A 26,677-nucleotide genomic window follows, 5' to 3' on the forward strand; every position below is an offset into this window, starting at 1 on the left:
CTACTCCAAAAATTCCTTGATGACATTGGGTGTCAGAGGAGAGAAACTCGACTCTATGATCATTCTCCCTCGTCACTGGAGGAAATTGTTCTAACTCCAGAATTCGTTGCAGAGGAGGCTGATCGTTGCTGGTGGTCATTGTAGCGCCCCTTTGGTGTACTGACCTAATTAAGGGACCTACCCTGAGTTCAGTTTTTGGACAATATAATATCGTCTTAAATACACGTTATAACTACCCAGTAAATTATATCTGCATACTGTACTAAAATAAATCACACCACACTAGGTTCTCAATTTCAAAAGTATTATTGATCATTAAATAAAAGAAAATTAAAAAACATAAATCCGATTACCACACTCAGTGGCAACTATGAATAAAATATTAAAATCGTCCTCAAAACCTAAATAAGCTAATTGGGCCCCTGTTTACTTGATTCGAATTGAATACCTTTAAATTGTTTACTTCAATCCCAATTGGTTACCTTCCAAATTGTTTACTCAGCTTTTACTTTCAGTTAGCTTTAACCATTCAAATACATTGATAATGGGTCTGTATAATGAAAACAAGATAAAACAAACAAAAAGCCGGCACAAAATAAACCCCACGGTCAGTTACCGTTGCAGGCCTGTTGGTGCGTCGTAGCCACCTATAATGGCTCCTTCGCTCCACTGAGCCGAATGGCAGACGGTTCACTCAAGCAGTCTCCCAGTCACAGCGCGCTCACAGCGTGTCCCACGTGGAGAGAGAAAGTTGGACAAGGCGTGGAGAATTTCTCTATGAACGAAGTCTCTTCAGATGTTGCTCAGACACTCCCATATGCTGAGCTAGTGATGCTGCAGTGTCCTCACTCCATCCCGACAGATCTAGGTCAAGGTAAACTTTATTTATATAGCACATTTAACAACCAAAGTTGCACCAAAGTGCATTCCAATATAAAAACAGACAAATACAAAATACAATATAAAGTGCAAGTCAAAGTTCAATAGACAAACTCAACACGACTAGGAATGTACTGTATGTCTACTATAATAGTATTAGTATTAGTAATGGTATGTACTACTATCTTCGAGGTAGTGCAGAAACAGCTGTCAATCTCCCCCGACGCTCCCAACTTTATATTGGGTGATTTTAACCGTTTCTCTTAAAAAGAGAACACTAAGGAACTTTTATCAATGTATCCTGTCCAACCAGACGGGACAGGACATTAGACCTTTGTTATGGGTTGGTGAAGGATGCCTACAAACCTCTCCCCTTGGCCCCGCTGGGCAGAGCGGACCACAACTGCGTGCACTTGCTGCCTACCTACAAAACTGTCTTGAAGAGAGAGAAGGTTCAGACAAAGGACATCAAGGTCTGGACACAAGAAGCTGTGCTCCGCCTGCAAGCGTGCTTTGACTGCACGCACTGGGACAGGTTTAAGAGGTCCTGTGGTGATAACATAGATGCACTTGTCCATGTAATATGTTCTTACATTGTTTTTTTTAGGGACATGATTATTCCTTGTAAGCGGGTTAAAATTTACCCGAACAACAAACCATGGGTGAATAAATCTGTGAAATCCAGCCTACAGAAAAAGAGAGCTGCTTTTAAGCAGGGTGCTTCCTCCTCTGACTTTCACACAGCCAATAGAGAGCTCAAAAGAGAAATCTTAAAGGCAAAGCAGAACTATAAATCTGAGCTAGAGAACAAGATGGCCACAAATAACCTGGGCTCCGCCTGGACGAGTATGAAAACTATAGCAGGCCTCCAGGGCTCAAAGAGTAACAACCAGATCAACATGGATGGCTTCAACTCAGACACTGAGTTTGCGAATTCTCTTAATGAGTTTTATAACCGTTTTGATAAATTTGATTTTAGTGACGAGGTCCAGGAGCTGATGCACAAACTGGAGGAAGACCAGCACTTTAACATAGACCTCAGAGACGTGAAAAAAAAGGCCTTTTTCTCAGTTAAAGTGAATAAAAGTCATGGTCCAGATAATATATGTAGACGCCTACTTAAATCCTGTGCGAGGGAGTTGAGTCCTATTTTTCATTTTATTTTTAATAAGTCTTTACAGGCCCAACATGTCCTCGCAATCTGGAAGGATACTGTGGTAGTCCTCGTCCCCAAAGTCAGCTGCCCCAAGACTCTCAATGATCTCAGGCCAGTGGCTCTCTCATCACTTGTGAGGAAAACCTTTGAGAGACTGGTCAAGACAGAGATCCTGACCAAAACAGAGAAGGCACCAGACCCTATGCAGTTTGCATATAGACCTAATAGAGGGGTAGAGGATGCCACAGTCACCCTGCTCAACCTGATCGTCAAGCACTTGGAGGAAGTTGGGTCACACGTTAGACTACTTTTTATTGACTTCTGCTTTTAACACAATGCAGCCTCACATTGTAGCTAGCATGCTTCTAAAACAGTTCGGCTTGAGTAACAATCTTGTGGGTTGGGTTCTTGATTTTTTAACGACAGAACACAGAGTGAGGGTAAATGGATCCCTATTGGGTCAAGTCTGCTTTTCCACGGGTTCCCCACAGGGATGTGTTTTGTCACCCTTATTATATATCCTCTATACTAATATGTGTCAGAGTGGGTTCGAGAAGAGAACCATTATGAAGTACGCAGATGACAAAGTCATTATCAGTCAGCTACAGCCAGGTGAGACCAGTCATGGTTCGGTCGTTGACCATTTTGTAGAGTGGTGTGACGAATCATATCTTGAGGTAAACACAAAAAAGACCCAGGATATGATCATAGACTATAGGAAGCAAGCCCCCCCATATGAAGTTACAACCATCAAGGGCCAGACAGTTGAAAAGGTACAATCGTATAAATACCTGGGGACAATCATAGATTCACTTAACCAAACTTAACTTTGGGGAGAATTGCGAAGCTGTGTGTAAGAAGGGACATCAGTGTCTTTTCTGTTTAGGGAAACTGTCTTATTTTCATGTTGACAGAACTATGATGATGCTGTTCTATCACTCTTTTGTTGAATCTGTCCTGTCTTTCTGTCTAGTGTCATGGTTTGGTGACCTGTCTCTTAAGAACAGAAACTCACTGAGTCAGATTGTTAAATGGTCTAGTAGGCTTATCGGTGAGACACAGCTCAGCCCAGAATCCCTGTACATGAGACAGTTGCAGCGGTTAACTGGCTCAATCTTAGCTGATAGGTCTGAACCTCTGAACTGTGGGTTCCAGCTTCTCCCATCTGGCCTCACTGTACCAAGATGTAAAACCAAACGGCACAGGTCTAGCTTTGTCCCAGCAGCCATCACCCAGTTAAACAAAAACCAATGATCTCTTTGATGGTGGTGGTGGTGATAGTAATGATGATGACGACGACACTAAGGTTTTTGCTATTGTTGTCAAGGTAGTGTGTGTTGCACACCAGGGGACTCTGAGAGGTAGCAGTATTTAATAGCCTATGCAAGATGGTGGTGATGATGATGATGATGTTGATAAACTGATCCTGTTTTTTTTACTGTATTAATTTATGTTTTTGCTTTGCATTGTCCTGGGTTGTACGACTGACTCAACTGCAAGCCAAATCTACCTTTGGGTATCAAATAAAGTAAAGTAAAGAGCAAAACCTCCTATCTGAAAAATGCACTTTTTTGAGAAACGAAAAAAAAAAAAAACATGTTTTTGTGCAGAATGCTATTTTTTAGGTATACAGAACTATGCAGATAGGAGGTTTTGCTCTTCGGCCATCGGTAGGCTCAATCATGGATCAGGATCCAGTGCAAGTTCAAACGTTGCCTAAGACACTAAGGTATTTGATTTGATTCAGCTGAATAGGTTACATTCCACCCTAATGTTACCTGTCCCTCACTAATCTAGGTAATCAAGTCACTCCGCTGCCACTAGAAGTCGCTTGATCAACGATGCCTCCTGGTGGTTAGTGTGCAACACACTGTGTGAAAGACAAAACGCGCTGATGCCACGGTGCCACCGTGCTGCTGAATTTTGCGATTTCCAAAATTAGAGGCTCAGGCACTATATGTAGTAATGATCATGTGGTTTGTAGACAAGCCAGTACTAGGTAGGTACTGTTTGCAGGAATGTACTGTAGCAGAGTGCGTTGTTCCTAGTCAAAGAGAAGAGAATGTGGTTAAAAATAAAATGAGAGAGCTGTTTCTCCATCTTGTGAATGTTATTCTGTATTCAATTAATTGTATTTCAATTAAATGCATCACACAACTGTTTAGAGGAATCTGTTGTACAACCCCAATGTAAACTAGACCATAACCGGCATGGCTTTCAAACTAGTTTTGACCGTTCAGCTATACAATATGAGAATCTGGTATCTGTTCTACTTTCTGTAGTGATCTACAATGGCCGCATGTGGTAAAGAACTGTTGTTGGCCATTCTGGATGACCTGTCAACACGAGAGTTGAAAAAGTTTCAGTGGTACCTGCAGAATGAAGTTCTGGATGGTTTCCTGCACATCCCAAAGTGCAAGCTGGAGAACGCTGAAAGACACGACACAGTGGATAAGATGGTGGAAGCCTACCACCATGATGGAGCTCTGAAAATCTCAGTGGCGATCCTAAGAAAGATGAGCCTGAACAATCTAGCCGAGAGGCTGAAAGCAGGTCATTCTGATTTCTTTTCTTAGCTCTTCTAACATTCAAATAACATCAATGAAGTTCAAAACAGGGTTGAAACCCAGCACCGCCTCAGGCAATCCTTCATAACCATCACAGAATGTAGAACATGAGTCTCTCACACAGCATCTCCTGATCCTCCCTGTTCTCTCTTTCCATACTGTAGGTGCTGAGGAGGCTGGTGAGAAGAGTTCAGCGTCCTGCCTTCCTGAGGAAGCCCAGGGCTCCTCTCCTCCTCCCTGCCTTCCTGAGGAAGCCCAGCGCTCCTCTCCTCCTCCCTGCCTTCCTGAGGAAGCCCAGCGCTCCTCTCCTCCTCCCTGCCTTCCTGAGGAAGCCCAGCGCTCCTCTCCTCCTCCCTGCCTTCCTGAGGAAGCCCAGCGCTCCTCTCCTCCTCCCTGCCTTCCTGAGGAAGCCCAGGGCTCCTCTCCTCCTCCCTGCCTTCCTGAGGAAGCCCAGGGCTCCTCTCCTCCTCCCTGCCTTCCTGAGGAAGCCCAGCGCTCCTCTCCTCCTCCCTGCCTTCCTGAGGAAGCCCAGGGCTCCTCTCCTCCTCCCTGCCTTCCTGAGGAAGCCCAGTGCTCCTCTCCTCCTCCCTGCCTTCCTGAGGAAGCCCAGCGCTCCTCTCCTCCTCCCTGCCTTCCTGAGGAAGCCCAGCGCTCCTCTCCTCCTCCCTGCCTTCCTGAGGAAGCCCAGCGCTCCTCTCCTCCTTCCTCCATCACTGAGACTGGAGGGCATGTTGCTGCTCCTGCACCCCCTGATGGAAACTCCACAGAGGATGGTAAATAACCTGACTGTCTCACAGTAGAATAGTGAGAGTTGAAGGACATGGAGGAGAATGTTTATGACTGCTGTGTAAACTACTGTATGAAGAAACAGTAAAATAATTTAGTATTGAGGTCCCAGTGCTGTAGTTATGAAGTCGGAAATGTTTAAAAATATAAGATAACATACTTGTTTTTGCTGACACATTATTATAAAGATATAAAATCAATCATCAATCAAACTTATTTTATTTAGCCCATTTCATACAGAAAGGCAACACAATGCACTTCACAGGAAGAAAGGTGGGCAGAATGTACATACTGATCCCCCCGACTTTCCAGAGGGAAGCAAAAAATACAGGTCACCCATTTGAACCAATATAGACAACTGTAAAAATTCTTCCATGACCTCTCTCTCTCTCGACAAGACAATCGAGCAAGCTCCTGGAAAATGTGTAACTGTATTAGCTATATCATATGATGCATATATGTGCTGATATATTGATAGTAACATTGTTTTTTATTTTTATATCTATCTGATGAAGGTACTGCATACAAACGCGAATTCCAATTGGCACTCAAACTAAGGTTTCATAAAATATCTGAAGGGAAGAAAAAGCATGACAGGAAGACACTTCTCAATGACATTTACACAGAGCTCTACATCACAGAGGCTCAAAGTGCAGAGGTCAATCAAGAACATGAAGTGAGACAGATTGAGGCAGCATCCAGGAAATCAACAAGACCAGAGACACCAATCAAATGCAATGACATCTTTGAACCCAGAAATGGAGGTACCATCAGAACCGTACTGACAAAAGGTGTGGCTGGTATAGGAAAGACAGTCTCTGCGCAGAAGTTCATTCTGGACTGGGCTGAGGGAAAAGAAAATCAGGACATCGAGTTCATATTTCCTCTCACGTTCAGGCAGCTGAATTTGTTGAGAGAAGAAAACTACACTTTGGTTGAAGTTCTTCATGAATGCATCAGAGAGACTGAAGTGATTGAAAAGGGATTTCTCCACCACATTCTCATGCAATTACAAACGCCTGGGACAACAAACAATGATGAACGCAAATACAAAACGTTGTTTGTTTTGGACGGTCTGGATGAGTGTCGACCACCGCTAGACTTCAAAAAGAAGAATCGCTTTGATGATGTCACAGCGTCAACCTCAGTGGACATACTGCTGACAAACCTGATCAAGAGGAAGCTGCTTCCTTCTGCTCTGCTCTGGATAACCTCCCGACCTGCAGCAGCCAATCAGATTCCTGATGATTATCTTGATCTGGTGACAGAGGTACGAGGGTTCAATGACTCACAGAAGGAGGAGTACTTCATGAAGAGATTTCCAGATGACCAGGACCTGGCCAGAAGAATCTTCTCACACATCAAGACATCAAGGAGCCTCTCCGTCATGTGTCACATACCAGTCTTCTCTTGGATTTCAGCTGAGGTTCTCAAGAAGATGGACAGAGAGCAAAGTGGAGAAATGCCAAAGACCCTGACTCAGATGTACACTCAGTTTTTGATAGTACAGATCAAACAGAAGAACGTAAAGTATCATGACAAAACTGGGACGGATCCACCCTGGGATAAAGAGAACATCAACATGATCCTGTCACTGGGGAAACTGGCTTTCCAACAGCTGGAGAAAGGCAACCTGATCTTCTATGAGACAGACCTGGAGGACTGTGGCATTGATGTCACAACAGCCGCTGAGTATTCAGGAGTGTGCACAGAAATATTCTCTGAAGATTATGCATTGCAGGACAAGGTGTACTGCTTCATGCATCTGACCATCCAGGAGTTTCTGGCTGCTCTCTATGTGTTTCTGTCATTCCACAATGACAATGTTCTAGCAATGCAGCAATCCATTAAATGGAAAATGGCAAACTGGTTTAAATATAAACCTGCTGTCACATTCTACAAGAGTGCTGTGAACACGGCCTTGCAGAGTAAGAATGGACACCTGGACCTTTTCCTCCGCTTCCTCCTGGGCCTCTCACTGGAGTCCAATCAGACCCACTTACGAGGCCTATTGAAACAGACAAGAAGCAGCCCACAGAGCCATGAGGAAACAGTCCAGTGCATCAAGAAGCAGATCAAGAAGAACCCCTCTTCAGAGAGATGCATCAATCTGTTCCACTGTCTGAATGAACTAAAGGACCGTTCTCTAGTGGAGGAGATCCAACGCTACCTGAGCCCAGGAGGTCTCTCTGAGGAAGATCTCTCACCTGCACAGTGGTCAGCTCTGGTCTTTGTGTTGCTGACATCGGAAGAGGAGCTGGCTGTGTTTAACCTGAAGAACTACTCCAGATCAGAGAAAGGTCTTCTGAGGCTGCTGCCAGTGGTCAAAGCCTCTACAACTGCTATGTACGTACAATATGAGGATATTTGATTTAATCATAGGGTGTCAATTATGTTTTCAAGCAACATATTTGTCTTTTCTGTTTTCAAAATATAATTCCACCATTATATGAAAACATGAAGCTGAGTAGGCTATACTTATTTATCATTCAGGCTGAGTAGCTGTAACATCTCAGTGCAATGCTGTGAAGCGCTGGCCTCAGCTCTCATCTTTTTGCTCAGTTATCCATGTCAGAGCTGTTAGCCCAGTTAGCAGTAGAGCATGAGAGTCTCAATCTCTGGGTGGCAGGTACCCCACTTGCGCAATAATTGTTTTTGTTATTTGTTTTTATTTTATTAAGATTTGTCTTTATTATTATGAATCACGTCGAGATATGGATACACTAATGAGGTCTTATTTTCTGGGTTGTAGGTTTGAACCCCACATCAGCCACTGCTAAGCATTTCATTGTACACAGAACTCATATTATTTACATATGGCAAATGTACAAGGGTTGTTATTTTTTATTATTATTTATCAGATCATAGTATGAATACAAAATGCTGATGTCTTATTTTCTCCTGATGTCATTCAGACTGAGTGAGTGTAATCTCTCAGAGGGATGCTGTGAAGCGCTGGCCTCAGCTCTCATCTCCTCACATCTGAGAGATCTGAACCTGACTTTCAATGCCCTGCTGGATTCAGGAGTGAAGCTGCTCTCTGCTGGACTGGGGAATCCACAGTGTAAACTGGAGAAACTGAGGTCAGTATTACTGAGCATATTCATCCTGTCATTGATTGTGTTTGAATGTCTCAGTACAACAGTAACATACATTTTATATCTCTTCCCTTGAAGTAGCATGTTAAGCATGGATACTCAACTTAAGAAATAGACTTTCAAATAAATATGGTTCACCAAACAGAGACTATCACCACAAATCAAGTACATCTGCTCAGCCAAGTGCCCAATATCAAATCAGATGTACAACTTTTAATAACACTGAGTAACATGTTTACGTTATCAGAATCTGAAGACTAAAAACCATCTGATCTCTACATTAGAACATGTCTGAACAAAAGAAAGAAACCACACACTCAAGCTCTCAATGCAGGGTGATTTAATTGAACGGACGAACGTTTCGGCCTTGTGGCCTTTGTCAAAGTCATACAGCACCCATGGGTGACACACCTTAAATAGTGTACGCCACTGATTAACCAGTGACTTCAGGGGGCAGGTTATGCATTTCAACATTTTAAGATGGAAACAGTTTCATAGAATAATTCAGTTTACAAATACAGTTGTACAAATATCAAATGCATAATCAGCTATGATAATGAATTGTACTGTCAGTGTATACAGTTACAGAAAGTGCACAAAAGACAGCCTCGTTAATAGAATAGGGTCATAGAATACATTACACCAATAAGATATAAAATATACAGAATATTTATATAAATTATTTACAAGAAAGGGCAAGAAAAGCTTGAACATCAAACCCAAAAGGGCATCATATGAAGCTCAAACTGGACTTCCTATCAGGTGGATGAGGGTGTAACGAGGCCATTCCCCGTGGATGACAAGTTTATAGGAAACATTTCAATTCAAATTCAGAATTAAAACCATGAGGGGCCAGAGTTTTCAAATAGTGAATGTAGAAGTTCTCCCTTCTGGATAGGAGGTTGTTTAAATTGCCACCCCTTCTAGGGAGGGAGACATGTTCTATTCCTATATAACTCAAAGAGGAAATAGGATCATTCTCTTCTACAAAGTGCGCTGCTACTGCCAGGGTAGTTGTGGTTTTTACATAGATAGTGCTGCCATGTTCCACGATACGGGTCTTTAGTTCACGGCTAGTCTTACCTACATAAGACGTCCCACAAGGACTTATGTGATTAAATATACAGAATTACTGACTTAGTATGGCAAATGATGACCCCTTTAATGGGAATGGACTGTGAGGGGTGCTTGAAGGTGCTGCAGGTGTGTGTAGTTACACTGGACGCAGACATGAGTGTGCGGGTCTTTTCTTCAGTCTGTCACCCGTTACACACCTCTCCAAGACCACGGTGTGCCTTTTCTTTTTTCTAAACTCCACTTTTCCACACAGCGCACCACCACTCACAACCTCAAGAGGGAGTAGAACACTTTTAAAATGTAACCCAGATGTTCATACAGGTGTGGGACTGGTATTGTAGTAAGCCTGAACTGTTAACAACTACATGTACTGCAGAAAATGTCTCCACTCATGAGGCAAATGTGATCATTATTTTGACCCGTGAGCCTTTGGTCTACAGACAAAATAAATGTTGTAGAAACACCTAAGGGTTTTTGGTCTATTGCCACTTTCTGTCATTGTGATTATAAAATATTTGCTGTCTTCCATGTTTGGGCTGTTGGTTAACTCAGTCAGGCATGGGGTTCAATCTCAGGGTTGTAGGTTTGAACCCCACACCAGCCACTGCTAAGCATTTCATTGTAGACAGAACCCATATTATTTACATATGGCAAATGTACAAGAGTTGTTATTTTTTTATTATTATTTATCAGATCATGGTATGAATACAAAATCTTGATGTCTTATTTTCTCCTGATGTCATTCAGCCTGATTGCGTGTAATCTCTCAGAGGGATGCTGTGAAGCGCTGGCCTCAGCTCTCATCTCCTCACATCTGAGAGACCTGGACCTGAGTCACAATAACCTGCTGGATTCAGGAGTGAAGCTGCTCTCTGCTGGACTGGGGAATCCACACTGTAAACTGGAGAAACTGAGGTCAGTATTACTGAGCATATTCATCCTGTCATTGATTGTGTTTGAATGTCTCAGTACAACAGTAACATACATTTTATATCTCTTCCCTTAAAGTAGCATGTCGAGCATGGATACTCAGCTTAAGAAATAGGCTTTCAAACAAATATGTTTCACCAAACAGAGACTATCACTACAAATCAAGTACATCTGATCAGCCTAGTGCCCAATATCAAATCAGATGTACAACTTTTAATAACACTGAGTAGAGTAACATGTTTACGTTATCAGAATCTGAAGACTAAAAACCATCTGATCTCTACATTAGAACATGTCTGAACAAAAGAAAGAAACCACACACTCAAGCTCTCAATGCAGGGTGATTTAATTGAATGGACGAACGTTTCGGCCTTGCGGCCTTTGTCAAAGTCATACAGCACCCATGGGTGACACAACTTAAATAGTGCACGCCCCTGATTAACCAGTGACGTCAGGGGGCAGATTATGCATTTCAACATTTAAAGATGGAAACAGTTTCATAGAATAATTTAATTTACAAATACAGTTGTTAAAAGATCAAATGCATAATCAGCTATGATGATGAATTGTGCTGTCAGTGTATACAGTTACAGAAAGTGCACAAAGGACAGCCTCAGTAATAGAATAGGGGCATAGAATACATTACACCGATAAGATATAAAATATACAGAATATTTATATAAATTATTTACAAGAAAGGGCAAGAAAAGCTTAAACATCAAACACAAAAGGGCATCATATGAAGCTCAAACTGGAATTCCTATCAGGTGGATGAGGGTGTAACGAGACCATTCCCCGTGGATGACAAGTTTATAGGAAACATTTCAATTCAAATTCAGCATTAAAACCATGAGGGGCCAGAGTTTTCAAATAGTGAATGTAGAAGTTCTCCCTTCTGGATAGGAGGTTGTCTAAATTGCCACCCCTTCTAGGGAGGGAGACATGTTCTATTCCTATATAACTCAAAGAGGAAATAGGATCATTCTCTTCTACAAAGTGCGCTGCTACTGCCAGGGTAGTTGTGGTTTTTACATAGATAGTGCTGCCATGTTCCACGATGCGGGTCTTTCCCACTGAGCAAAGACACGTCTAAAATACGTCTTTTAGATGTATTTTTTGTCTTTTTCGGACGTCCAAAGACATCCAATTAGGAGCCAGAATTAATGTTTTTTTTTAACATTCAGATATTGAACCCGTTTTGCACGTCCACAGACATCTTAGAGGGGTCCAAGCCAGACGTTTGAATATTGAGGGGTCCAGCAGACGTACAAATGGGGTTCTGGACTGACGGACGTTATTAAGACATGATCTGAACGTCTCCCTGATGTTGCGTGTTTGCTGGGTTAGTTCACGGCTAGTCTTACCTACATAAGAGGTCCCACAAGGACTTATGTGATTAAATATACAGTATCACTGACTTAGTATGGCAAATGATGACCCCTTTAATGGGAATGGACTGTGAGGTGTGCTTGAAGGTGCTGCAGGTGTGTGTAGTTACACTGGACGCAGACATGAGTGTGCGGGTCTTTTCTTCAGTCTGTCACCCGTTACACACCTCTCCAAGACCACGGTGTGCCTTTTCTTTTTTCTAAACTCCACTTTTCCACACAGCGCACCACCACTCACAACCTCAAGAGGGAGTAGAACACTGTCAAAATGTAACCCAGATGTTCATACAGGTGTGGGACTGGTACTGTAGTAAGCCTGAACTGTTAACAACTACATGTACTGAAGAAAATGTCTCCACTCATGAGGCAAATGTGATCATTATTTTGACCCGTGGGCCTTTGGTCTACAGACAAAATAAATGTTGTAGACACACCTAAGGGTTTGGTGGTCTATTCCCACTTTCTGTCATTGTGATTATAAAATATTTGCTGTCTTCCATGTTTGGGCTGTTGGTTAACTCAGTCAGGCATGGGGCTCAAACTCAGGGTTGTAGGTTTGAACCCCACACCAGCCACTGCTAAGCATTTCATTGTAGACAGAACCCATATTATTTACATATGGCAAATGTACAAGAGTTGTTATTTTTTATTATTATTTAACAGAGCATAGTATGAATACAAAATGCTGATGTCTTAATTTCTCCTGGTGTCATTCAGCCTGAGTGGGTGTAAACTCTCAAAGGGATGCTGTGAAGCTCTGGCCTCAGCTCTCATCTCCTCACATCTGAGAGACCTGGACCTGAGTCACAATAAGCTGCTGGATTCAGGAGTGAAGCTGCTCTCTGCTGGACTGGGGAATCCACAGTGTAAACTGGAGAAACTGAGGTCAGTATTACTGAGCATATTCATCCTGTCATTGATTGTGTTTGAATGTCTCAGTACGACAGTAACATACATTTTATATCTCTTCCCTTAAAGTAGCATGTCGAGCATGGATACTCAGCTTAAGAAATAGGCTTTCAAACAAATATGTTTCACCAAACAGAGACTATCACCACAAATCAAGTACATCTGATCAGCCAAGTGCCCAATATCAAATCAGATGTACAACTTTTAATAACACTGAGTAGAGTAACATGTTTACGTTATCAGAATCTGAAGACTAAAAACCATCTGATCTCTACATTAGAACATGTCTGAACAAAAGAAAGAAACCACACACTCAAGCTCTCAATGCAGGGTGATTAAATTGAATGGACGAACATTTCGGCCTTGCGGCCTTTGTCAAAGTCATACAGCACCCATGGGTGACACACCTCAAATAGTGCACGCCCCTGATTAACCAGTGACGTCAGGGGGCAGGTTATGCATTTCAACATTTTAAGATGGAAACAGTTTCATAGAATAATTTAATTTACAAACACAGTTGTAAAAGGATCAAATGCATAATCAGCTATGATGATGAATAGTGGTGTCAGTGTATACAGTTACAGAAAGTGCACAAAGGACAGCCTCAGTAATAGAATAGGGGCATAGAATACATTACACCGATAAGATATAAAATATACAGAATATTAATATAAATTATTTACAAGAAAGGGCAAGAAAAGCTTAAACATCAAGCCCAAAAGGGCATCATATGAAGCTCAAACTGGAATTCCTATCAGGTGGATGAGGGTGTAACGAGGCCATTCCCCGTGGATGACAAGTTTATAGGAAACATTTCAATTCAAATTCAGCATTAAAACCATGAGGGGCCAGAGTTTTCAAATAGTGAATGTAGAAGTTCTCCCTTCTGGATAGGAGGTTGTCTAAATTGCCACCCCTTCTAGGGAGGGAGACATGTTCTATTCCTATATAACTCAAAGAGGAAATAGGATCATTCTCTTCTACAAAGTGCGCTGCTACTGCCAGGGTAGTTGTGGTTTTTACATAGATAGTGCTACCATGTTCCACGATGCGGGTCTTTCCCACTGAGCAAAGACACGTCTAAAAGACGTCTTTTAGATGTCTTTTTTGTCTTTTTCGGACGTCCAAAGACATCCAATTAGGAGCCAGAATGAATGTTTTTTTTTTACATTCAGATATTGAACCCGTTTTGCACGTCCACAGACGTCTTAGAGGGGTCCAAGCCAGACGTTTGAATATTTAGGAGTCCAGCAGACATACAAATGGGGTTCTGGACTGACCGACGTTATTAAGACATGATCTCAACGTCTCCCTGATGTTGCGTGTTTGCTGGGTTAGTTCACGGCTAGTCTTACCTACATAAGAGGTCCCACAAGGACTTATGTGATTAAATATACAGTAGGCCTATCACTGACTTAGTATGGCAAATGATGACCCCTTTAATGGGAATGGACTGTGAGGGGTGCTTGAAGGTGCTGCAGGTGTGTGTAGTTACACTGGACGCAGACATGAGTGTGCGGGTCTTTTCTTCAGTCTGTCACCCGTTACACACCTCTCCAAGACCACGGTGTGCCTTTTCTTTTTTCTAAACTCCAGTTTTCACACAGCGCACCACCACTCACAACCTCAAGAGGGAGTAGAACACTTTTAAAATGTAACCCAGATGTTCATACAGGTGTGGGACTGGTACTGTAGTAAGCCTGAACTGTTAACAACTACATGTACTGCAGAAAATGTCTCCACTCATGAGGCAAATGTGATCATTATTTTGACCGGTGAGCCTTTGGTTTACAGACAAAATAAATGTTGTAGACACACCTAAGGGTTTTTGGTCTATTGCCACTTTCTGTCATTGTGATTATAAAATATTTGCTGTCTTCCATGTTCGGGCTGTTGGTTAACTCAGTCAGGCATAGGGCTCAATCTCAGGGTTGTAGGTTTGAACCCCACACCAGCCACTGCTAAGCATTTCATTGTAGACAGAACCCATATTATTTACATATGGCAAATGTACAAGAGTTGTTATTTTTTATTATTATTTATCAGATCATAGTATGAATACAAAATGCTGATGTCTTATTTTCTCCTGATGTCATTCAGCCTGAGGTGGTGTAATCTCTCAAAGGGATGCTGTGAAGCGCTGGCCTCAGCTCTCATCTCCTCACATCTGAGAGACCTGGACCTGAGTGACAATAAGCTGCTGGATTCAGGAGTGAAGCTGCTCTCTGCTGGACTGGGGAATCCACAGTGTAAACTGGAGAACCTGAGGTCAGTATTACTGAGCATATTCATCCTGTCATTGATTGTGTTTGAATGTCTCAGTCCAACAGTAACATACATTTTATATCTCTTCCCTTAAAGTAGCATGTCGAGCATGGATACTCAGCTTAAGAAATAGGCTTTCAAACAAATATGTTTCACCAAACAGAGACTATCACTACAAATCAAGTACATCTGATCAGCCTAGTGCCCAATATCAAATCAGATGTACAACTTTTAATAACACTGAGTAGAGTAACATGTTTACGTTATCAGAATCTGAAGACTAAAAACCATCTGATCTCTACATTAGAACATGTCTGAACAAAAGAAAGAAACCACACACTCAAGCTCTCAATGCAGTGTGATTAAATTGAATGGACGAACATTTCGGCCTTGCGGCCTTTGTCAAAGTCATACAGCACCCATGGGTGACACACCTTAAATAGTGTACGCCCCTGATTAACCAGTGACGTCAGGGGGCAGGTTATGCATTTCAACATTTTAAGATGGAAACAGTTTCATAGAATAATTTAATTTACAAATACAGTTGTAAAAGGATCAAATGCATAATCAGCTATGATGATGAATAGTGGTGTCAGTGTATACAGTTACAGAAAGTGCACAAAGGACAGCCTCAGTAATAGAATAGGGGCATAGAATACATTACACCGATAAGATATAAAATATACAGAATATTAATATAAATTATTTACAAGAAAGGGCAAGAAAAGCTTAAACATCAAACCCAAAAGGGCATCATATGAAGCTCAAACTGGAATTCCTAACAGGAGGATGAGGGTGTAACGAGGCCATTCCCTGTGGATGACAAGTTTATAGAAAACATTTCAATTCAAATTCAGCATTAAAACCATGAGGGGCCAGAGATTTCAAATAGTGAATGTAGAAGTTCTCCCTTCTGGATAGGAGGTTGTCTAAATTGCCACCACTTCTAGGGAGGGAGACATGTTCTATTCCTATATAACTCAAAGAGGAAATAGGATCATTCTCTTCTACAAAGTGCGCTGCTACTGCCAGGGTAGTTGTGGTTTTTACATAGATAGTGCTGCCATGTTCCACGATGCGGGTCTTTCCCACTGAGCAAAGACACGTCTAAAAGACGTCTTTTAGATGTCTTTTTTGTCTTTTTCGAACGTCCAAAGACATCCAATTAAAAGCCAGAATGAATGTTTTTTTTTTACGTTCAGATATTGAACCCGTTTTGCACGTCCACAGACGTCTTAGAGGGGTCCAAGCCAGACGTTTGAATATTGAGGGGTCCAGCAGACGTACAAATGGGGTTCTGGACCGACGGAGGTTATTAAGACATGATCTGAACGTCTCCCTTATGTTGCGTGTTTGCTGGGTTAGTTCACGGCTAGTCTTACCTACATAAGAGGTCCCACAAGGACTTATGTGATTAAATATACAGTATCACTGACTTAGTATGGCGAATGATGACCCCTTTAATGGGAATGGACTGTGAGGGGTGCTTGAAGGTGCTGCAGGTGTGTGTAGTTACACTGGACGCAGACATGAGTGTGCGGGTCTTTTCTTCAGTCTGTCACCCGTTACACACCTCTCCAAGACCACGGTGTGCCTTTTCTTTTTTCTAAACTCCACTTTTCCACACAGCGCACCACCACTCACAACCTCAAGACGGAGTAGAACACTGTCAAAATGTAACCCAGATGTTCATACAGGTGTGGGACTGGTACTGTAGTAAGCCTGAACTGTTAACAACTACATGTACTGCAGAAAATGTCTCCACTCATGAGGCAAATGTGATCATTATTTTGACCCGTGGGCATTTGGTCTACAGACACAATAAATGTTGTAGACACACCTAAGGGTTTGGTGGTCTATTCCCACTTTCTGTCATTGTGATTATAAAATATTTGCTGTCTTCCATGTTTGGGCTGTTGGTTAACTCAGTCAGGCATGGGGCTCAATCTCAGGGTTGTAGGTTTGAACCCCACACCAGCCACTGCTAAGCATTTCATTGTAGACAGAACCCATATTATTTACATATGGCAAATGTACAAGAGTTGTTATTTTTTATTATTATTTATCAGATCATAGTATGAATACAAAATGCTGATGTCTTATTTTCTCCTGATGTCATTCAGCCTGAGTGGGTGTAAACTCTCAGAGGGATGCTGTGAAGCTCTGGCCTCAGCTCTCATCTCCTCACATCTGAGAGACCTGGACCTGAGGCTCAATAACCTGCAGGATTCAGGAGTGAAGCTGCTCTCTGCTGGACTGGAGAATCCACAGTGTAAACTGGAGAAACTAAGGTCAGTATTACTGAGCATATTCATCCTGTCATTGATTGTGTTTGAATGTCTCAGTACAACAGTAACATACATTTTATATCTTAAAGTAACAAACATGATTGATTACATTAAATATGATGATTCATCAAACAGAGACTATCACCACAAATCAAGCACATCTGGTCAGCCAAGTGCCCAACATGAAATAGGATTTACAGCTTTAATAACTCTGAGTGACATGTTTATGTTAGCAGAATCTGAAGACTGAAAGCCATCTGATCTCTACATTAGACCATGGTGCCCTGTCTTCAAATTTACTTCTGGGGTTTACGAGTTTGTACCGGAGCTCGGAATTTGGTGCACTATCATTATTTTGCAGGCCCCCAGGATTCGAAATCTAAAGTGAAGCCCTATTGAACCGCGCCATCTTGGCAAATTTGTAGTCTTTTGGCTATTTCCGGTGACTTTTGTACTTGCGCAGTTGTTCTTTTCTGTCCTACGCGTGTCCACGAACAAGTTCACGTTTATGTGAAATGCAATGAAATGAAAACCGGCTTGCATATTAACCTGTTTTTGTCAAATATATCCATTGGAGACATTATTTTTTTTATCCAGGCATTTTAGTTTTAACAGGTTAATTATAGCTGAACATGTTTTGTTTGCTAGTCGATGGCATTCATTCCGTTCGTGATAACGTTATTGCAGCCAGGCTAAATTCCTCCAGGGAGCCAGTGACAGGCGAGTTGAAAAGCTTCACTCCCCGCCAGCCAGAGCTTTTGGCCGCTCCTACCGCATCTCGGATAACCCGCTGAGTTCGTGGCTGCTATTTCACATTCGCCCTTGATCAATCCCAATACCATTCCATGGTAATAATGAATCAATCGTTCAGATATAGGTTGGGTTCCGGTGCATAGTTGAAATGGTAGTGGGATACGGTGATAAACTGGAGTGATCATTTGACAGCAATTATTAGCCTTTTCCAGAAATGGACAGAAACAGGATATTTTTTAGAATAACAGGAATTTATTCACATACAATGGAAATGAGTTGATATGTAGGCATAAAAATGAAACGATACACTGCCATTCAACAATCCACAATAATTAGCCTAGGCCTACATGGTTAAGTTTGGGTGTTTTCAGTCAACGTTGGCGTTGACCGCTTCTAGCTTCTATATCGATAGCCTAAGGTTAGAGAGATAAATGTAGTTTATGTTAATAGAGCTAACAATGATGTTGTAAAATGCATGCAGCACTGCCGATCTGAAAGATTGATTCATTATTACCATGGATCGGTATTGGGATTGATCAAGGGCGAGTGTGAAATAGTAGCCACAAACTCAGCGGGTTATCCGAAATGCGGTAGCAGCGGCCAAAGCTCCTGCTGGCGGGGAGTGAAGCTTTTCAACTCGCCTGTAACTGGCTCCCTGGAGGAATTTAACCTGGCTGCAATAACGTTATCGCGAACGGAATGAATACTACTGGCAAACTGAATCTACTAGCAAACAAAACATGTTCAGTATCAGGAGTTCAAACATACTCCAGGAGCTTGCTCGATCGCCTTGTTGAGAGGGGTCAGGGAAGAATTTTTACAGCTCACTTATCTGGCCCCCGGGTGATTACTGTTTTTTTTTTCATTTCATTCATTTCTCATTTATCAAAGAGCGTGTAAATTCAGGTGTAAAAGATGGCGTACGACGAAAACGAGAAAAGGTCGGACTGCCGCGTACGACGAGAATATTTACAGTACACGCTTTTCTGATCTATCAAACATGGCGTACACGCTGCTGCGACGAATTTTCAATGATAAATCCCACGGTGTCGTAGAAGACAGCGGACGTGCACGCGCCTCATGTTCCGCCCTCTCCACGCCCACATTCAACCATATATGGTGTTGAAGAAGTTTTGATCTTAAGTCAAAAAAGGATTTGCCAAGGTTCGCACAAAAAGGTTCAGTCAGATTTATTAAGAAAACAATACGATTGCAAAAGGACCTCAGGATAAAACACAGAGTGGTTCATCAGAAAGAAGTGAAGCCAAAGCTCGTCTGGCGCAGCCTTATATGTGCTCAATACAAGGATGTGACGCTAGCAGACTTTGGTTGGCTGACCCATCTATACACGTCATAATAAGGTGACGGACATCAAACAGTGGTCGAGGGATGCAAAGAAAAGCGCGGTACACTTTGAATATAGACAAAGGAACAATGGCCTGAGCCAGGACGGGAAGGTTGAGGTGTGAGGCCTTCCTGTCCGGGTGAGGATACAACGACAGGGGTGTCTGTCTTAACAAAGAAGTGGGGAAGACAGAGGTTCAGGAGGTGTTTGGAATTACAAGAGAGAGAGAGCACAAAGGTTTAAAGTGTTTAGAATAGCAAAAGGCAGGGGACTGGATCAATAGGTTTTAAGAACAAAAAGCTGAGATCTGAAAAGTCTTGAGGCCAGTTGTAAATTCTATGACAATGGTCAAAACTATGACAGTGCACAACGTGGTTCCCCGGAAGGAACCGACATAATATAGCGTGGAGCAAAGGCAAGACGATTACATTTATGGAAAAACGCGGAAAGAAGAGAAACTTTTCGGAGACAGAGGAAAAAAATAATCTTCGGAAGGTATTTGTACTAGCCTACCTTTGTCTGACTGCTCCTACAGTTTAGGTAGCCTACTGTATGTTTCGTGCATCCTGTATTTGGCGTAGGCTACACGGACATTCTGTATTATGTGGCTGTGAGGAAAGCAAACATTCTGTGGTAGGCTATGATTGATTTCGGACCAAAAACAGGGAACGATAACACAGATGATCACTTCATGTTGTTAGACCACATTAAACATTTTCCCCTCTAGGAAATTAAGACTCTCATCTAAATCACCCGGTAAATCACACTTAAGCATTTATTTGGCTGCCAACAGAAAAAACATATCAAATGAATATGGCTACACAATGAAATGTTTAATGCATAATAAAGTTTACAGACAAACTCAAAGAAAATGACTGAAATTGTTTCTCCAGACTCTGACGTGGGGTGGGACTCAGAGGAGGGGGAGTCTGCAGAGGTCCTTGACCTGACGGTCGTGCCCCCGCCGGTTGCAGCCTCCACCTCCAGCGCCATGACCTCCAGTGCCTCCAGCGCGCCGGCCTCCACCTCCAGTGCCATCTCCACCTCCAGCGCCTCCGTCTTCATCTCCACCACCCACGCCTCCACCTCCGGCTGCCAGCATCCCTGCCTCAAGGGTCCCTGAGGGAAACCGTCTGGGCTTCCTCTCAGACGCTGTGCTGGAGGCCCAGACGGGGACCCTAGAGGCCCAGAGGGACATGGCAGAAGGGATTGGGGGCAGTTGTGTAACAGTTGGTGGAGGTCACCACACTACACCACCAGAGCCAACAGGACATCCTCACTGCACTTCCTTCCCTCACACATGCTGTCACGGACCTCACACAGTCACTCACTACCACACTCACGGACCTCACACATTCACTCACAAACGCACTCACACACCTCACACAGTCACTCACCAACAGACAATAAAATGGTAACAATGTGAACCTTACTTGTTTGTGTCTTCATAGCTGGCGTATGACCTCAGCGCGGGCGCTTTGGCCCCGCTGGTAACCCTCATGACGGGGAGGGGGCTGAGGGCTTGGGTCCTCATTTTGTGGTGGGGTCTTGACTGGTTCTCATTCTTATCAGCTTTGAATATATATCTTGGCAAACATAACACAGGATGATGTACAAGGAGGGGACAGATACCTAGTGAAAGTACTATTGGTTGCTAGTAAAAAGACAATAACGAGGGCTTGGTATTAGGTGGAACCCCCAACGAAGGAGCAGTGGCTGGATGTTGTGGAGGAGATTTATGCTATGGAGAAGTTCACGCATGCATTGAGGATGCAGGAAGGAAAGTTTGAAGGGAGATGGGAAAAATGGATGGATTATAGAAGGAAGTGTGATGATACCATTAATATTGAAATTGTAATATTTGAGTAAGAGAAAATAGCTGCATTGTGACTTGATAGAAGTAGCCATAAGCTGTTATTGTTAGTTTTTATTGTTTTTTGTTTTATTGTATTGTCGTTGTATGGATGGAAAATGCTAATAAAGATTAAAGTTTAGAAAAAAAAGAATATGTATCTTGGCATACAGTATGCACTCACCAACAAGACAGCTGTCACGCGCAACGCCTGCCTCCAGTCTAGCCCCTACCTTGCTGTGCGCCAGGATGAATGAGTCATGCGTGGAGCCAGGCCACCGTGCCACTACACTTGTGATGAGCATGTCGGCGTCACATATGATTTGGGTATTTATAGTGTGCACATTTTTGCGATTCACATAGACGTATTCATTCACTGATGGTGCCCTTATCAATATGTGGGTGCAGTCGCCATCGCCGCCACCTCTTTGGAGTTCTATCTCGGCCAGTAGGCCGAGTAGCGCCGGATTCATTTAGGCTCGCATTACGCACAGGAGGACTGTCATTTATATGCTTACCAAACAGCAAACGGGTCCACATGATCACATATTAATGACAATCTAATTGGTCAACTATTGCCATTTGATGGAGTGCCTGCATTAGGTGTGTGACATATTGCGCAGAAAGGTTTGGGACAGCGCATAAGTTCAGTTTGGGGTACAAATTCATATCGGACCATTAACGAGCCGGTGTAGTATATTTTTATACTGTATTATACTGTATTACATCAATCATCTGTATTACTCTCATGTAGTAATCATTTTATTAAGAATAATGAATAAACTTCACTTTAGGTGGAACTGTGTTAACTAAAGGAGTTTAACAGGTCAGTTACAACAGATGTCCTGTCCTGAGTCAGCATTCCTTTGTCCCTGAGTCAATAAAGATAGTAGATGGTTGTCTTGGAAGTCAGTTAGCCTACAGTTTGTAACGCGATTCTAGGAGGACACAGGAAGACCCAAAATAGCCTCATGTCGGAGGGGGGCAGAACATCAGTTGACCGTTTGTGACCATGTTTGTATTCCTTGTATGCAAATTTGTTTGTCATGTGATATTTGGCCTGAAGCCAAGATATAAGCTCGCCGCCTCGTAAGAGAAAGTAGTATTGCCGAAGATTCGACCCTGTGGTAGGCATGCTCAATAAAGTGATGATTCAACATTTTTGGCCTCCTTGAAGTTCTGTTCCACAAGAAGATGATGCATTTGAAATACACTGCACCGGTTAGACGACATGGTCTTGCATTGAGATAGGCTACATGTTTGTGCTGAATTGGGCTATTAGCCTACATGATTGTGCGTTTATAAACTCTCGCTCTTCCCCTCTCCATCAAACATTGTAATTCACCGATGCACCACCGGCGTCGCCAGTTCCCTCTGTGTTCAAAAAGGGTGCAAAAACCCGTCTAAATCGGAACGCCGAGTCAAGAGGTGTCGTACAAAAGCGTGTAAAAAGGCGACTAAATATACGCCCTTTTTGGTTGATAGATCGCGCTGTGGGGGGGGAAGAGGGCGTACGCCTGAAATCGCGGAAAAGACCGTGTAAAAAAAGGCGTACCTCAATGATAAATGAGGCCCCAGGATAAAAAAAATAATGTCTCCACATGAAAAAAACAGGTTAAAGTCGCACTGAAATGAAAAAAGCATTCTGTCCCATTTTGGTTCACATAATTGGTCATAGTGTTCACCTATTCAACGATGTATGCCAAAAAATTTACAAAATTCTACTTTTGTTGTAATCTTATATCAAAGTATATAATTTCTTACTTCCTGGAAAACGGTAGGTCACGTGCAATGACGACAATAGGTACCTTAGATTTTAGGCCAATAATCTCACGACATCCACCCGTCAATCAACGCTATCCTTCTATCGAATGTCTAAAGTTCTTAAAACCCGTCCACTTGTCAATGTTCCAATCAAATTCCTCTAAACATATGTCCCACCCTCATAGCTTGTTTGCGTTGGAAATACATAAAACTACGGAAGTTAGATGATCTCAAACGTCCGTTTCAGTGTGACTTTAATATGCAAGCCGGTTTTCATTGCTAAATCAAAGCGGGGAGAGCCGGGAACGTGCGTCTACATTTCGTGAACTTGTTCGTGGACGCGCATAGGCCAGAAAAGCACAACTGCGCAAGTACAAAAGTTACCAGAAAGCCAGAAAAGCACAACTGCGCAAGTACAAAAGTCACCGGAAATAGTCAAATGACTACAAATTTGCCAAGATGGCGCGGTTCAATAGGGCTTCATTTGTGATTGTGGTCAGTGAATGGAGTGACTGTATCCAGTTCTATTAATACATCCATGTTATTTTGCCTAGGGCGGCCAATCGCCTTCCGCCGGGCCTGCCGAGACGGCCTCACATCGAAGTTGAATGCGTTCCAGAAACAAAACGCAAAACCCTCACTTTCACCCAATCTTTGTAGTTCTAGGCAAGCTAGCTATTTTTAGCCATTGTTAGCAATACTGTTGTTTTGCGTATTTGACTTAACAGACACCATGTCTTGACCCAACGTCAGTTACTGAGGTAGACACTGTAGAATATGTTCGTAATAATATTAGGCTACATCCGGAGAAAAAATTTGTTTGAGAACAAGGTAATAATAACAATAAAACGTTATTTGTATAGCACCTTTTATACAGATAAATTCAGCTCAAATTGCTTTACAACAGAACATTTAAATTAAAGAATGGAAATGTAATGATGCAATGATCAGGCTTGTCTTCATTCGTAGACTATAGGAGAAATACACTGTGAGCCCAGCCTGCGAAATCTACTCAAAGACGCCACCTGGCAGTGGTGCATCACAAAAATGAAATAACACCCGTCTGAAATCCCACGAGATTTCCAAATGGATTTCCCTGTCAAATACCGCAATGGTGAAATGCTGCAGGATGAATAATTTCTAACTACCCCCAACTGTAGCTGCATCCTCCCCTCTTCCCTCCAGAATGAGTCAGTCTGTTTCTAACATCATTATATGAATTGTCTGCAGGACAGGCTCATCTGGCGTATTGCGTCATCTTATCCAAGTAATTAAAAAAATAAAGTTGACATTCTTCATTTTTATATTTTGTATGAAAAACAATAATGATCCTTCTTTAGTCTGTCAAGGTGTAGCATCACAGAGGAAGGCCTACATTCTCTGGCCTCAGCACTGAGGTCAAACCCCTCCCACCTGAGAAAGCTGGATCTGGGTCTCAACCAAAGATTATCAAGAGCAACAGAGCTCTCTGATTTACTGGCAGAGATTTACTGGTTAAACTGGAAGTCACACTGTAGATATGTGAGAAATACTGAATCTCTGCTTTGATTATCAGTTTTGATCTATGACATCTAGACATGTAACAAAACCATTAGCAGACTCAGACTAACAATACACATTTAACAATGAGATTAAAACTCCCCTCTATCACAGCAGCTGACACTCATAGGAACCCCCGTCCCTGAGTCCTGATACCCCCTCTGACTGTCTGACTGACTGCTGGAGGCCCTCAGTGACCAGGAACAGCACCTCCCTCCTCTGACTGACTGACTGCTGGAGGCCCTCAGTGACCAGGAACAGCTCCTCCCTCCTCTGACTGACTGCTGGAGGCCCTCAGTGACCAGGAACAGCACCTCCCCCAGATTAGAGTTAATGTAAAATAAATTTACTCTTGTCAATGTCATGATCACGACTGCAAATGTATGATAAGAAATGCAAACAAAGAGTCATTCTTTGTTACTGTTTCTGTTATTTACTAATGTATCAATATTAATATACAGATATGAGCGTTGATCTTTGAACAGATATGAGCGTCTTTGAGAATGCTAGGATGTTTATACTCATTTACAGATATCAGCGATCAGCGTTGATCTTTGAGAATGCTAGGATGTTTATATTCATGTTCAGATATCAGTGTGGATCTTTGAGAATGCTAGGATGTTCATATTCATATACAGATATGTTGATCTTTGAGAATGCTAGGATGTTTATATTCATATACAGATATGTTGATCTTTGAGAATGCTAAGATGTAGCCTATATATTCATGTTCAGATATCAGTGTTGATCTTTGAGAAAGCTAGGAACAAGGTACAATAGACATTAACCCTATAAAATAGGGAGAGATACACTGTACAAGGTTATAGCTAAACAGCTCATTTCCACCTGCAGTCCCTGGGCAAATAAATATACAGTCTTAAAAATAGTGGGGAAAATAGTATAGGAGAGTTACATACATAGAAGGAATACAAAAAGTTAGAAGCCTATAGCAGAAATTTCCAGACCGGTCGCCTCCTCTTTATCTGTGTATGGACACGCTTCTGCAAGTCACTTATACGTGTTCATTGACACGTATCTCACAGATGCGAATGTTCTTAATATGTGAGTCTTAGCTAAATTTGCTATCTTAAAATTATTTTTTGAAGCAGATATTAACCACATTATTGAATTAACGTTATATGTGTGGTTAAGGAAACTCCGCAAGCTATAGAGAAAGCATTAACGTCTGCTCAATTTGGCTGGCTGGAAGAGTAACGTTAGCTAGCTAGGCTAATATTTAGCTAGCACGACCGGTAACTAGCTAGGTAGCTAACGTTAGCCAACTAGCAAATGTCTTCATGAACATTTGTATTATAAAGCTAGGCTAGCCCTTTGGTGTTAAATATTGTTATACTAGTTAGCTTATTACATTTGATGATCATTAGTGTACTGTACGTTAGTACACTTAGCTAGCCCAGGGCTAGTCCCTCTCGGTCCTGCGTTGGACGAGCTAGCTTAAGCTCTCGAGTCTAGCTAACGTTAGAGGGGCTAGCCCAGGCAGAGACTAGCTAACGTTAACGTTAGAACATTTGAACTGTGCTAGTGTGACAGCGTTCACACTAGAACATTCCAGAGGGTGAACCACGACATTAGCCCAGGACTTGCTGACCCTGCGCCGGAGCAGTAGTTTGTTGGGTTATCCCCCGAAAATCGATTAACACAGGGCTAAAAAGTGCCAGTGTGGCTAAATTAACCCAGGGTTAACTCTTAAGCTAGGACCAGGGATAGCCCTAGGCTAAGAGTATGCAGTGTGAAAATGTTATAATAGAACAGTAAGTCAGCATTAGAAATATAATTATAATAGCTACTTAGTCAGGCATTTAACCTTTAGACTGCTGGACCCTTTAATAGACAGTTGTCCCAGCCAATCTCACTGCTCCTCCAACTGACTGTGTGTGTGTTGTGACAACCTCAGCCACGGACGAGGCACAGCGATCTGATCACCGTGCTTCAGCACCAAGGCCACTGACCCGCGCACCGTGGCACGCACAGGAGACCCAAACCCAACTCCAGCACTGAGACCACCTGTGGCCACTTTCCCCATGAGAGAGGAAGACACGCAGCACCACGCTTGCCTCTAA

The 26,677-nt window shown here is 42.5% G+C and overlaps 1 protein-coding gene across 1 annotated transcript; it reads left to right on the plus strand.

Moving 5' to 3' along the window:
- Positions 1-1,691: 1,691 nt before the first annotated feature.
- On the plus strand, positions 1,692-26,677 carry LOC311321596 (NACHT, LRR and PYD domains-containing protein 3-like; the record flags this gene model as incomplete). Its single annotated transcript, XM_084453589.1, has 12 exons — positions 1,692-1,925; positions 2,088-2,333; positions 2,578-2,647; positions 4,346-4,588; positions 4,767-4,781; positions 5,967-7,734; positions 10,311-10,478; positions 12,599-12,766; positions 14,891-15,058; positions 17,179-17,346; positions 24,407-24,550; positions 26,551-26,677. The coding sequence occupies 12 exons, from the start codon at positions 1,692-1,694 to the stop codon at positions 26,675-26,677; spliced, it is 3,519 nt and encodes a 1,172-aa protein (XP_084309715.1).

The sequence above is a fragment of the Borostomias antarcticus genome (genome assembly GCF_949987555.1).
Source record: "Borostomias antarcticus genome assembly, chromosome: 19".
Lineage (NCBI taxonomy): Eukaryota > Metazoa > Chordata > Actinopteri > Stomiiformes > Stomiidae > Borostomias > Borostomias antarcticus.